The sequence below is a fragment of the Schistocerca nitens genome, chromosome 1, assembly GCF_023898315.1.
Source record: "Schistocerca nitens isolate TAMUIC-IGC-003100 chromosome 1, iqSchNite1.1, whole genome shotgun sequence".
In the NCBI taxonomy this organism is placed as follows: Eukaryota; Metazoa; Arthropoda; class Insecta; order Orthoptera; family Acrididae; genus Schistocerca; species Schistocerca nitens.
This window is the reverse complement of record NC_064614.1, coordinates 469,514,470-469,526,688: the sequence shown is the minus strand read 5'-3', so window position 1 is coordinate 469,526,688 and position 12,219 is coordinate 469,514,470. Positions and strand designations below refer to the sequence as shown.

The 12,219-nt window shown below is 37.8% G+C and overlaps 1 protein-coding gene across 2 annotated transcripts in view; it reads left to right on the top strand.

The window, feature by feature from the left end:
* LOC126251868 (circadian locomoter output cycles protein kaput) overlaps positions 1 to 12,219 on the top strand; it is a 115,286-nt gene that overhangs the window by 32,822 nt on the left and 70,245 nt on the right. For both annotated transcript variants that reach the window (XM_049952558.1, XM_049952565.1), the window contains exon 9: positions 1,624 to 1,755. In XM_049952558.1, coding sequence (XP_049808515.1) covers positions 1,624 to 1,755 — 132 coding nt within the window. The remainder of the gene's footprint in view (positions 1 to 1,623; positions 1,756 to 12,219) is intronic.

Below are 12,219 nucleotides of genomic sequence, written 5' to 3'. Positions count from 1 at the left end.
CTGTTCATATGTCTCCGTAACACCAAAAAGTAGGCTTTGATAAACCTTTTCCTGATTTCTAGGCTAGCATTTTTACAATAATAATAATAATAATAATAATAATAATAATCTTCATCTTGTTGTTGAAGGCACTTTTTGCTAATGTTACTTCCTAAATAACTAAATGATTCAGCTTGCTCAAGTACCTCTCTACGAACATAAATTTTGACTTTGCCTTTCTCTTCTTTATCAGTTGCCATCAATTTTATTTAGTACTTATTTATTTTCGTGTTTTATTCTCTGACTGTAACCATATCCATTTTAATTAATGTGACTTCAAGATCTGCACTTTCTGTTAGGATAACTATATCAGTATATCTTAAAATATCTGTTCTTTGGCCATGTATTAGTGTACATGTCTGTGAGTCTCTGAGAGATTCTTAAAATGTAATCCCAATAAAGAGATGCACCTAATCTAGTTGTTCTAAAGACCCATATCAAGTTCATCACATTTGTCTTGTTGTACCGAATCCTTTACAAGCTTTGTTCTCTTACACTGTAATCATTCTTTATGAAACTTGTAGAAGTCTGAGCCATAATGGAGGATGTATAACATACTTAATTGTGAGATTGTTAAGATTTATGTAATTTTTGGAAGAGTACAGTTTACGTAAGACAAACAGGTTATATTCAAGAAACCTTGTTGGGGTGCAGCTCCAAGTGCATGATGAATATGTTTAAGTGAGCATATAACACTCAAGCCTCTTTGCGTATAAGATGGCAACCAACAATGACATGGTCACGACATACTGAAAGGAAGCTGGAATTATTACTCTAGATTTGATCCCTAGCAAAAGCAGGATAGCTAAGTAGCACTATATCAGTCAATTCAGTTACAATAGAAATTCATAGTATTAGATATATACAACACAGGGTAACTAGACGTAGTTGCATTGAAGGTGATTTACATCCACACTATTAGATGGAGTCATTTGAAAGGTGGACAACAGCACAGAGAAGAGGAAGCACTTGCTAATGATTTGCAGCTGCATTGAGATATGCTATAGAAGTTTCACCAACTTAGTCTGCTGAAAATACCTCTTTTTCATTCAAGTAAATCTGAATATTATGTAATTGAGGACTATGACACATTAAGTGGCTCTTGACAATAAATGAGAAGTATATTGAAAATGGTATATATGTGGTAGCCACTCAGAGTAACTGTGGTTAACCACCTCAAGAAAATCTTAAGTACCTGGAGGATAAACTCAGATGAAGTATGAGGTTAAAGACGTGAAAGGTCTGATGCAGACAGGCATCTTTACAGTCATGTATCAAAATTTCCTTGAATTATCAACAAACTAGACATTTTGGAATAGCTTTGGTGAAACGTTACTCCATCTGTTGAATTCTTAACAATAGACAAAGAAAGAGCATTGCATAAATCAGTAAGATTGGTAGCTTACAAAATGCATACGTTGAGAATATTGTAGCGAAATATGCTTTGTGTATGGTATTGACATTAGCAGCATCTTGTGTATAATTTCCTGTAGTGTCCTTGCCTTTAGAAATAGGATTTCCAGTAACTGATTATTTCATTAAATAAAATATGTAGTCAAAGTTTCATTATGTTTTCTGTTTTAGATTAGTTTTTGTCGGTGTTGGACGCTTGCAGACTCCACTATTAATCCGTGAAATGTCAGTTGTGGACTCTACTAAAAGTGAATTCACTTCAAGACATAGCCTAGAATGGAAATTCTTGTTCCTTGATCACAGGTAAATCCCACCATATCCTTTGCTAGCATTAGTAGCATTATTTATATTATCAGAGGGAAAAGCCTATAGTCCACAATTCTTTTCTTTCAGTGCATATCTAAGCTTTTGAACTGTACATGGTGTAGAGTATTGTTGAGACCTTTGTTTATCTATTTGCCTCCAAAACAGTTGTAGTATACAAAGGTGCTAATGAAGAAATTACATTATTTTGATATCTGTGTGATAAACGTAAGTAAAGAAAATTAAGAAGATATCATTCTATTCATGTGTTCTGTGTTTATTGGGGACAAATCTAGATTTCTTTTGCTAGTGGAGACCTCATCAGCGTATTTCTTGCTATTACAGGATACATTTCCTGTGAACGCACATTATACTCTGATTAAAACTGCTTTGTGACTGACAGATGGCAGTGGAGGGGAGCAGACTTGCCAGCTTGTGCACAGTATGCCATGTGCTCATGTGCTTGATAACTGTGCATGCACCAAGAAAGAGACAAGTCATCTGCTTACTGACTGTTGCTAAGGTCTTTGTAATTAGTGGGGAGAGCAGTGGTGGGGACCACTGATGCTGTAGGGGCGGCAGTGCGTAAGATACCCTATCACACGTTATAGGCAAATAACAGCAGTAAGAAGAATGTGCAACCACACACATGCTACAAAATAATTGTTTCTCTAAATAAGCGGAGAAAACTGGGAGGGGTGAATATAAATAAGTATACCACTGTCGGGTGCAAACCACGTATCTCTGAATCATTTTCACTATCATCAGTGTGATCATTAGAACTGCTGTCAGAATTAAATGAAATAAGAAGTTGTTTAGTATTATTTTCCACTACACACTTGTTCTTAACTGCTTTCATCATTACTTTGTTTGTGTACCTTACAACATTATGAAGTTTGGTTGATAGAATTCTTTGCCAATCTTTCTACTTTTGCTAGTGTACAGTTTTTGTTATTCCTTTCCACATAACCTTTAAATTGAGCCCATATGAATTCAATGAAATTGAATTGGCAGTTATATAGTGGGAGGATGAGGACAATGTGGCCATATTTTTTTGCCAGTTCATCTATGACATATATAGGTAAAGGTTATTCTGAGCCACAAGATCCAGTAGTTCACCTTTTCTAAAGTCATCTAGTATGGAAACATTTTTTTCAGTGTAGTCAGTCGATAATCTCTTATTTGCTGGAAGGTACTATAGCCACCTTACCAGGGATAGTCAAATGTTGTCAGGCATTGTCCAGAACTATTATGAAAGATTTTCTCGAGTTTTCCAAAACTGAGTCTTTAAAACAGTGCTGAACTGTGTCTCCATTCATTACTTTGTGGTAATCAGGGGTTTTCTTCTCTCTAAATGACAAAATACATTTTTCCATGAATCTTGCTAATGTACCTGCATGGAGAAGAATCAGCCTGTTACTTTTTCCAACAGGGTGTAGTGTGGTGCTAGTTACTGAATCTTCTGTCCAACCTGTACTCATGTTTTGTTGAGCCAAACAATTCCATTAAAATTTTCTTTTGATATAAAAGAACAAAAAATACTAAGTTTGTTAAATTAATAGAAGGAATGATACTAACAAAAATGATAGCCATTAATTTTATGACAAGTACTTGTTTCACGCAATCGTTTGCGCTCCATAGATGCAGTAATATTGTAGAGGGCCTTGGAATCGACAGGTGGCGCGCATGCTACGGTAACTTGCGCATGCGCGTCTTGCGGCACTTTTACACATAAATAGAGCGACTTGCACTAGCAATCTCCAGTGTCAAACACTCGCCTGAAGATGGCTGTAATGTTGTCAGCCGAAATATCGTGGAAAGAAGTCGATGAGATCCGGCTGCAATCCCGAAGTCTTGTGGAATAGTTTATTTATGTTTGCTTGATAAATATTATCAATCTGACATTATTATTTCAATATTTTAGTTCAAAAACTAAAATATTTACCAAAGTAATAACTTTAGCAGGGGATATAGTTTTGCCATATTTGCATAAAACTATTTTTATAGTGGCACGATAGAATGTGCAAAAATCATTGCGTATTTGGTGGTCTTTCTCTGCTCCAGCCTTTGGAAGAGGCCCGGGCTGGCCCCCTCCCAACCTCTGTGGGATGCATCGCCTGACAAGGCTCTTGCTTGCAGAACAGTTAACACAGCAATCATGTGCAGCCCAAGAAACAGTTGTGATTGGCTGAGTCTTGCCCTACCACTTGACTCATTCAAATGTTAATCAGAAAGTAATTTTAATTGAAGTATAGGTATCATGTATCTTTTATCTGGCCTATTAAGTCCTGGAATCATGTTGCTGCCTAAGAATGATCAGTTGTTGTTACTGTTACAAAAACAAAATCTTTTATTTTCACAAATTTTTCTGATCAAAATTCTTTTTCTAAATATCATTATTATGCCCATCCTTGCATTAATCACTTTTGTTCTATGAGAATTATCGTGGAAAATCCAGAATTAATTTGTCATTTTACCTCTAAGTTTAATTGGTATAGTTGCATTTGGTCACAAGTTCCATTGTTGAATATTGATTTTGACCTGCCAGAATGAAACATATCAAATTTCTGTTGACAGAAACCTGACACTCAGCATTCTGTTCATTGATTACACAATGTTCAAGCTATCATGGCATGAAGCCTCTAAACCAAGCTCTTAGAGACAACTACAGCTATTCCCAAGAGAATACTGGATTGCTGGTGGGTGACGTAGGTGCCCTCTACAATTATCTGAATGCAGTAAATTTTCTATGATTTGTTGCAATTTTAATCTCCAGGAGAATGTATCATATGTATTTGGTGAAACAAAAAAGTGTGTACTAGTGGAAGGAGATTTGGCAAATGCAGTGGCTAATTGTAGTGCTTCATACTCCGACGTGCTTTGAAACTGCTTTTATTTCAAGGTCATGCCAACAGTCCTAATACACAGCAAGGAAAAAAAAAACCTTGAATTCATACTAATACCGAACATGGTGTTGTGCACAATAATAGAGACTCCTCTATATCTTTGCATTAACATTTGTGAAAATTTCAGCATCAAGGAGGATAGATATGCTTGAAATAAATTTTATACCCCAGATTAAGTATGTGGCAATACATAATGTGAGGATTACACAAGTATGCATTCCCATTGGTTTTGATGAACTGGTATGGTGTGAAGCCCTCATTAGATCTCTAAATATTGTAATATGGAGGCAGTGAGCATATGGATATGTTGTTGGGGAATTTCCCTCCACAGCATTTGTATGAGCGGTCACTTTAAATGAACAATGGTTACTGGAGGACCATAATGCTACCAACGAATCATACTTGTTTGATGGGTGAGACATCAGGTGAACTCACAGGGCTGTGAAGCAATGCACCCGTCTCTCCTTGAAGAAGATTTATACATTCCTCATCACAACTGGTCAGACACTGCCCTGCTCAAATTTGGCGTAAGGAGCTACTTTGTGGAAAGACAGTACCGCAGTCTCTACAGTGTTGCTGAGATAGCTGTTATTGTTCATATGATTCCTAACACATAGGAATAAATACTGCTATGCCTCTCAGTAACACAAGCTGTCAGACTGCAGTTGTCATGTAATATCTAACAGGTGTGTGGTCCATGACTTTAGCACAGGTTGGAGTAGGATGCGTATGCACGAGCGCGCCTGGGTGCACGCGCGCACACACACACACACACACACACACACACACACACACACTTGTAAAAATGTGTTGGCTATTTGTTGCTGTTGGCCAGCTCTTGAATAAGTTGTGTGACAGTTATCAGAATCCATTAATTCCAAAACATTGGATGTTGTTGTCTAATCAATATATATTGTTAGCATTGTGTCCAAAGGACATGCTATAAATATTGATCACCTGCAAATGTTTAATTGGTATTGAAATTAGTATTGATGTGTGTGTATGGTGTTCCATATGCAATATAGCAGCCTGAAAATATAAATAGTTAAAGTATAGCAACAATCATGTTTTTGTTGAGGAGTGTACTACATGGTTAATATAGGTTAGGTTAGGTTAGGTTAGGTTAGGTTAGGTTAGTGTACAGTTAATAACACAGGCCAACGATGGAAAATTGTTTTTGCTGAAAATACCTTATTCCTATGTTTTTTAGGGTGGGAAATCCAAATACGATACTTAAAAAACTGTATCACCCACCATTTCTTCACATTTTACAGTTATATTTATTAAAACAAGCGCTTTTTAAAGAATTTTACACCTTTTATATAGTTAAAATAATTTAAAAAGGAGGTGTAATGAATTTAGATGATGTTGGTAGCACTGCTGAAAAACATTTGCTGGCAAATAAAGGTCAAGTCTATTTTTATGTTAACAGATGGTGTTTTGTTTACTGTCAACCTAACCTCATTTTCCTGTTTCCTCTACATGTGCTCAGTACATCTAATTGTGGTTGTAAAAACTCTGCTGACAGTTTTTGTTATATTTTTGATGAAGTTGTGATTAAAAAACACCAAAGAAACATTACAGACTTTGTGAAAAAGGTTTATCTATCTTTGGATCTAAACTTAGTGATAAAGATAAATCTTGGGCACTGCATAAGGTATGTTATGTGTGTGTTGAAGATCTGAGGAAATGGTCCAAAAAGGAGAAAAAAGCCTTTAGATTTGCTGTTCCTATGATATGGAGAGAGCCAAGAAATCATTCCGATGATTGCTACTTTTGCAGTGTTGATATTACTTGCCATAGTTCGAAAAACAAGAAGATAATAAGCTGCCCTAACCTTCCGTCTGCCATCTGACCAGTAGGGAATGGTGTAGATTTCCCAGTTCCTGAACCACCAGATGATTTAAATTCTATTCCAACAGAAGTATTTTCTGATGTACAATCTGATTTAGATGAACGTCCTGATGATGAATTCCATTGTAATACAGAACATCTAGAGCCCAAATTGTTTACTCAGACCGAGCTTAATGATTTGGTTAAGTATCTGGGCTTAACAAAAGGAAAAGCTGAATTGCTTGGCTCTAGATTAAAAGAAAAGGAACTTATTGGCAGTTGGAACCATATTCTATACATGTATAGAAAGAGAGACCTGCAATTTCCCTGGTTTCTTTCAACAAGAAGATGATTTAGTGTACTGCTCAGACATTCCTGATCTGATGAATGAGTTTGGTATTGAATACAAAAAGGAAGACTAGAAGCTGTTTATTGATTCATCCAAAACCAGTTTAAAGGCTGTTTTGTTACACAATGGTAACATGTATGCATCTATACATGTTGGACATTCTGTTCATATGAAAGAAAGCTATGAAAACCTAGTAATAGTGCTAAATAAAATAGGCTATTCTGCTCATGGTTGGATGATATGTGGTGATCTAAAAGTAACATGCATGCTCCTTGGTCAGCAAGGTGGCTTTACCAAATTTCCATGCTTCTTGTGCGAATGGGACAGTAGGACTAGGGATCAACACTCGTGCAGAAAGAACTGGCCTATGAGGGAGTCTTTAAAACCTGGTGAGAAGAACATTCTACGCAAAAACCTAGTAGATCCAAAACTGGCCTATGAGGGAGTCTTTAAAACCTGGAGAGAAGAACATTCTACGCAAAAACCTACTAGATAAAAAAAAAAAAAAAAAAGTATCTCTGCCAAAAGTTTCCATACCTTTCAGACGCTAAACTAAAAGAAGGCGTCTTTGTCAGACCTGACATTAGAAAATTGATATTTGATGTTAACTTTGAATCTACAGTGACCTTAAATGAGAAAGAAACACGGGCATCATTCAAGCAAATCGTTACATAGTTCGTAGGACATGAAAAAAGACCCAAAACATGTTTCTATTATAGCTACAATGTTAAAGAAGTTTGAAACTTTAGGATGTTTAATGAGCCTGGAAGTTCACTTTTTGAACAGTGACCTTTGTTACTTCCCGGACAATATGGGAGATGTTAGTGAGGAGCAAGGAGAGCGTTTTCTCCAGAACATTAAAGTGATGGAAAAACGCTACCAAGGCTGCAGGAACACCAACATGATGGGGGACTACTGTTGGTCAAGTTCAGCAAGCAACTCATCATAGAAAAAGCAACACAAGAAGCTTCAATGGGGGAAAAAAAAAAAAAAAAAAAAAAAAATAATAATTCCAAATGACAAGTGAAACCTCTATTAACACATACCACTGTCATTGTTTTAAGTAGCTTGCCGTAAATACAAACCATGCTTATGTTGTAACAAAGTGTTTCATTAATTTCCCCATTCACCATATAGCATATGATTTTTATACCTTATAATAAAAAGCATATTGCTCGAAAACTATGGGTGATACAAAAAAACTAAGGCTAGATTTCGAGTCAGCTCATAAAAATCTATAAAGATCAGCTATCAAAGTAAAAAAAAATTTCATTGGCCTGTGTAATTATTCTTCATTACACTAAGAATGCAGCATACAGGGTCCTCTGTTGCTACTGTAACAGTATGTAACATCCGGAGAACCAGGTTAAGTGTTTATCTTTTCCAGTGTATGTATTTCTTAAATTTTGTGCATGTTTCTCTGTTTAATAGGTTTAATCTTGCAGTTTTGTAATTGTAAATTCTTTCAGTCAGTAGCACAGTTTTCATTTCTTCTGAACAGCCATCTATATAGCTTATTAATGCATCAGTGTTATTGGTGACACATCAAGAGAGTAGTAAGCTGGATATCTAGGATTTTTTTGCTTTTGCAGTCTACTTTTTCACGTAGACTTGATAGGATGGGCAGGATGTGTACATGCTGCATGCAGACCCAGTGGTAGCTGACTGCAGTTCGCGGAACAGCTGAATGCATTTTTGGCTATGGCCAGTCACCTTCAGGGTGCTGCCTCAGAACGTAGCTGTGGCGGAGAATCTTGTGCGTTGCATGGGACACCTCAGGTGTTGCTTGTTTTGCCCACGGGCTCCTGCTGAGCCACCTCGCAGTGGACCTGACGTGGTAGATCAGCCCTCACTGCAGGGTGAGTTTTGGGTGGTAATGCTTTCATGTCACTTGAGGTGGAGGGCCATGTGGAGACAGGCTGTCTGGCATTGCCCATTCTTTCCCATTCACCCTGTGAGGACATGTGGCTGATGCTTGAACAGGTACGAACAGGTGAGGTTTACTAGTTATCAGGAGCTCCAACGCAAAGACGTGTTATGGAGCTTTTTAGACAGAAAGCATCCAGGGCTGTAAAAGAAAGCCAATGTGCACTGAGTATATCTGCTGGAGGGCCTCATCCAAAATGTGGAGGCAGCTGTGCCTGTGGCTATCAAGTGTGCAGGGTGCAGTCATGTGTAAGTTGTGGCTCACGCCAGCATCAACAATGCCTGTCATGTGGGTTCTGAGGCCATTCTCAGTTCGTACAGGTGGGCTGGCAGGAGTGGTGAAGGCTGCTGGCCGCACACTTGGGTTACAAGCAGAGCTTGCAATTTACATCATTGTTCCCAGAGTTGATCGGGGTCCTTTGGTTTTGAGCTGAGTGGAGGGTTTCAACCAAAGGCTTCGCCGACTCTGCACCACATTGGTGCAGATTTCTAAACTTGTGCTAAAAGAGTGGGGATTTGTGGGATTCCCTTGATAGGTTAGGGCTAAACTATACAAAGGGAGCAACTACTCAGGTAGCAGAGTACTTGTGGAAAGCATATTTGGTATTTTTATGCTAGCTGGTAGTTTGAGGTACTCTGATGATGAACATTCGCCAGTCGATATGCAACAAGGAAAGGCAGACCGAGTTCAGAGGAAAGACATTTCAGCTGTCAAAATTTTATCAGTAAATTGTCAAAGTATTCGTAACAAAGTTCCCAAATTTACTGCCCTCCAGAAAAGTTCTTGCACTCACATTATTCTTGGGATTGAGAGCTTGCTAAAACTCAAGGTGGAAAGCTCTGAGATATTTAGCGATTCATGGAGTGTGTATCAGAAAGACAGAATAGAGACCATAGGAGTGGGAGTGTTCATTGCAGTTGCCAAAAATGTTGTCTCTACTGAGGTCAAAGTTGAGTTTGACAGGGAAGTTGTCTGGTCGCAGATAGCAGGTGTAGGTGAAACCAAATTAATTGTTGAACTTTTTATCAGCCACTCAATTCCGTTGTGACAGTTCTATAGTCATTCAAAGAATGTCTGTGGTCAGTAGTATGTAAATACCCAGATGTGCTAGAAAGAACAGATAAGCAGTTTATATCATCTCACTTACACAGTGATTTGACATAACTTACTTCCAGTAAGGTAGTTGCAGGGGAATTATGGGCAATGTTTAAGCAGATTGTAAATCATGGTCTGGAGAGCTATCAACCTAGTAAGTGGATTAAGGCTGTAAAATACCCACCATGGTTTAATAATAAGATTTGAAAAATTCTGAGGAAGTAGAGGCTGTTGCACCCCCAATTCAAAAGAGAATGCACAAATGACTGCAAGCAAAGGTTAGTAGACATTTGTGCATTTGCGAAAAAATCTATGTGCAAAGTGTACAACAACTACCACCATCATACCTTAGCAAAACATCTGGCACAGAACCCAAGAAAATTCTCGTCCTGTTTAAAATCATTAAGTAGATCAATAGCTTCCAACCAGTCCCTAATTAACCAGTTTGGAGTGGCAAATGAAGAAAACAAAACTAAAGCTGAAGTTTCAAATTTTTCATTCAAGAGATCTTTCATGAAGGAGAACTGTACAGACATACCATCATTTGAACATCAGACAGATGCCCGTATGGGCGACATAGTAATAAGCATCACTGACATAGAGAAGCAGTTGAAACATTTGAAAACAAATAAATGAACAGGTCCAGATGGAATCCCAGTTTGGTTTTACAAAGAGTACTCCCTGGCACTGCCCCCTTACCTAGCTTGCATTTATCACAAATCTCTTGCCCAGCGCAAAGTCCCAAGCAAACAGAAAAAAGTGCAGATGAGTTCTGTATATAAGAAGGGTGAAACAATGAACCCGCAAAATTACAGACCAATATCCATAACATCATTTGCTGCAGAATCCTTTAACATATTCTAAGTTTGAATGTAATAAATTTTCTAGTGACCGAGAAGCTTATGTCCGTGAATCAGCATGGTTTTAGAAAGCATCGCTCATGCAAAACTCTGCTCTTTCCTCACATGTTATACTGTGAACTATAGATGAAGGGTAACGGACAGATCCATATTTCTAGATTTCCAGAAAGCATTTGACATAGTGCCCTTTGCAGGCTGTTAATGAAGGTATGAGCATATGGAATAGGTTCACAGGTATGTGAGTGGCTAGAAGACTTTTTAAGGTATAGGGCCAGTATGTTGTTCTTGATGGCGAGTGTTCACCAGAAACAAAGGTATTATTAGGAGTGCCCCAGGGAAGTGTAATAGGACTGCTGTTGTTATCTATGAACATAAATGATTTGGTGGACAGGGTGGACGCACTCTGCGGTTGTTTGCTGATAATGCTGTGGTGTACGGTACGGTGCTGAAGTTGAGTGATTGTTTGAAGATAAGATTTAGACAAAATTTTTAGTTGGTGTGATGAATGGCAGCTAACTCTTAATGTAGAAGAATGTAAGTTAGTGCAGATGTGTAAGAAAAACAAATCTGTAACATTTGGATACAGTATTAATAATGTCCCACTTGACACAGTCATGTCATTTAAATATCTGAGCGTACCGCTCTAAAGTGATATGAAATGGAAGGAACATGTGACAGTTGGGGTAGGGAAGGCGAATGGTCAACTTTGGTTTATTGGGATAATTTTGGGAAAGAGTGATTCATCTGTAAAGGAGATTACATATAGGATGCTTGTGTGACCCATTCTTGAATACTGCTTGAGTATTCGGCAAGCGTACCAGGTCGTATTAAAGAAAGGCATCGAAGCAGTTCAGAGGCGAGCTGCTAGATTTGTTACTGGTAGGTTTGATCAACACATAAGTGTTATGGAGATGCTTCAGGATCTCAGTGGGAGTCTCTGGAGGGAAGGAGACTTTTTTTGAGAAACACAATTGTGAAGATTTAGAGAACCAGTATTTGAAGCTATTCTACTGCTGCCATCACATATTGCACCTTAGGACCATGAACATAAGATACAAGAAATTAGGGCTCACGCGGAGGCCATATAGGCAGTTGTTTTTCTTTTGTGCTGTTTCTGAATGGAACAGGAAAGGAAATGATTAATAGTGGTACAGGGTGCCCTCTGCCATGTGCTGTATGGTGGCTTGCAGAGATCTTTGTAGATACAGATGTAGAAACTGACCCCAACAATTCTGATACATTGAAAGTTCAATTTGTTTCCTATTCTTTGTGAAACATGCTGAATAGTTTCCATATTTTTAGGTGGATTGATCATGCACATGAGCAACACACATCATCATCATCATCCCAAAGATTTATGAAGAAATACTTGGAACAATAGTCTATGATTGCAATTTTTTTACTTAGTTCAGTAAACAATTTTAATTGCTATGATCACAATCAGATTGACCTAAAAAGAATGCGCATATTTATGAATAAGAGCATTATGATAAG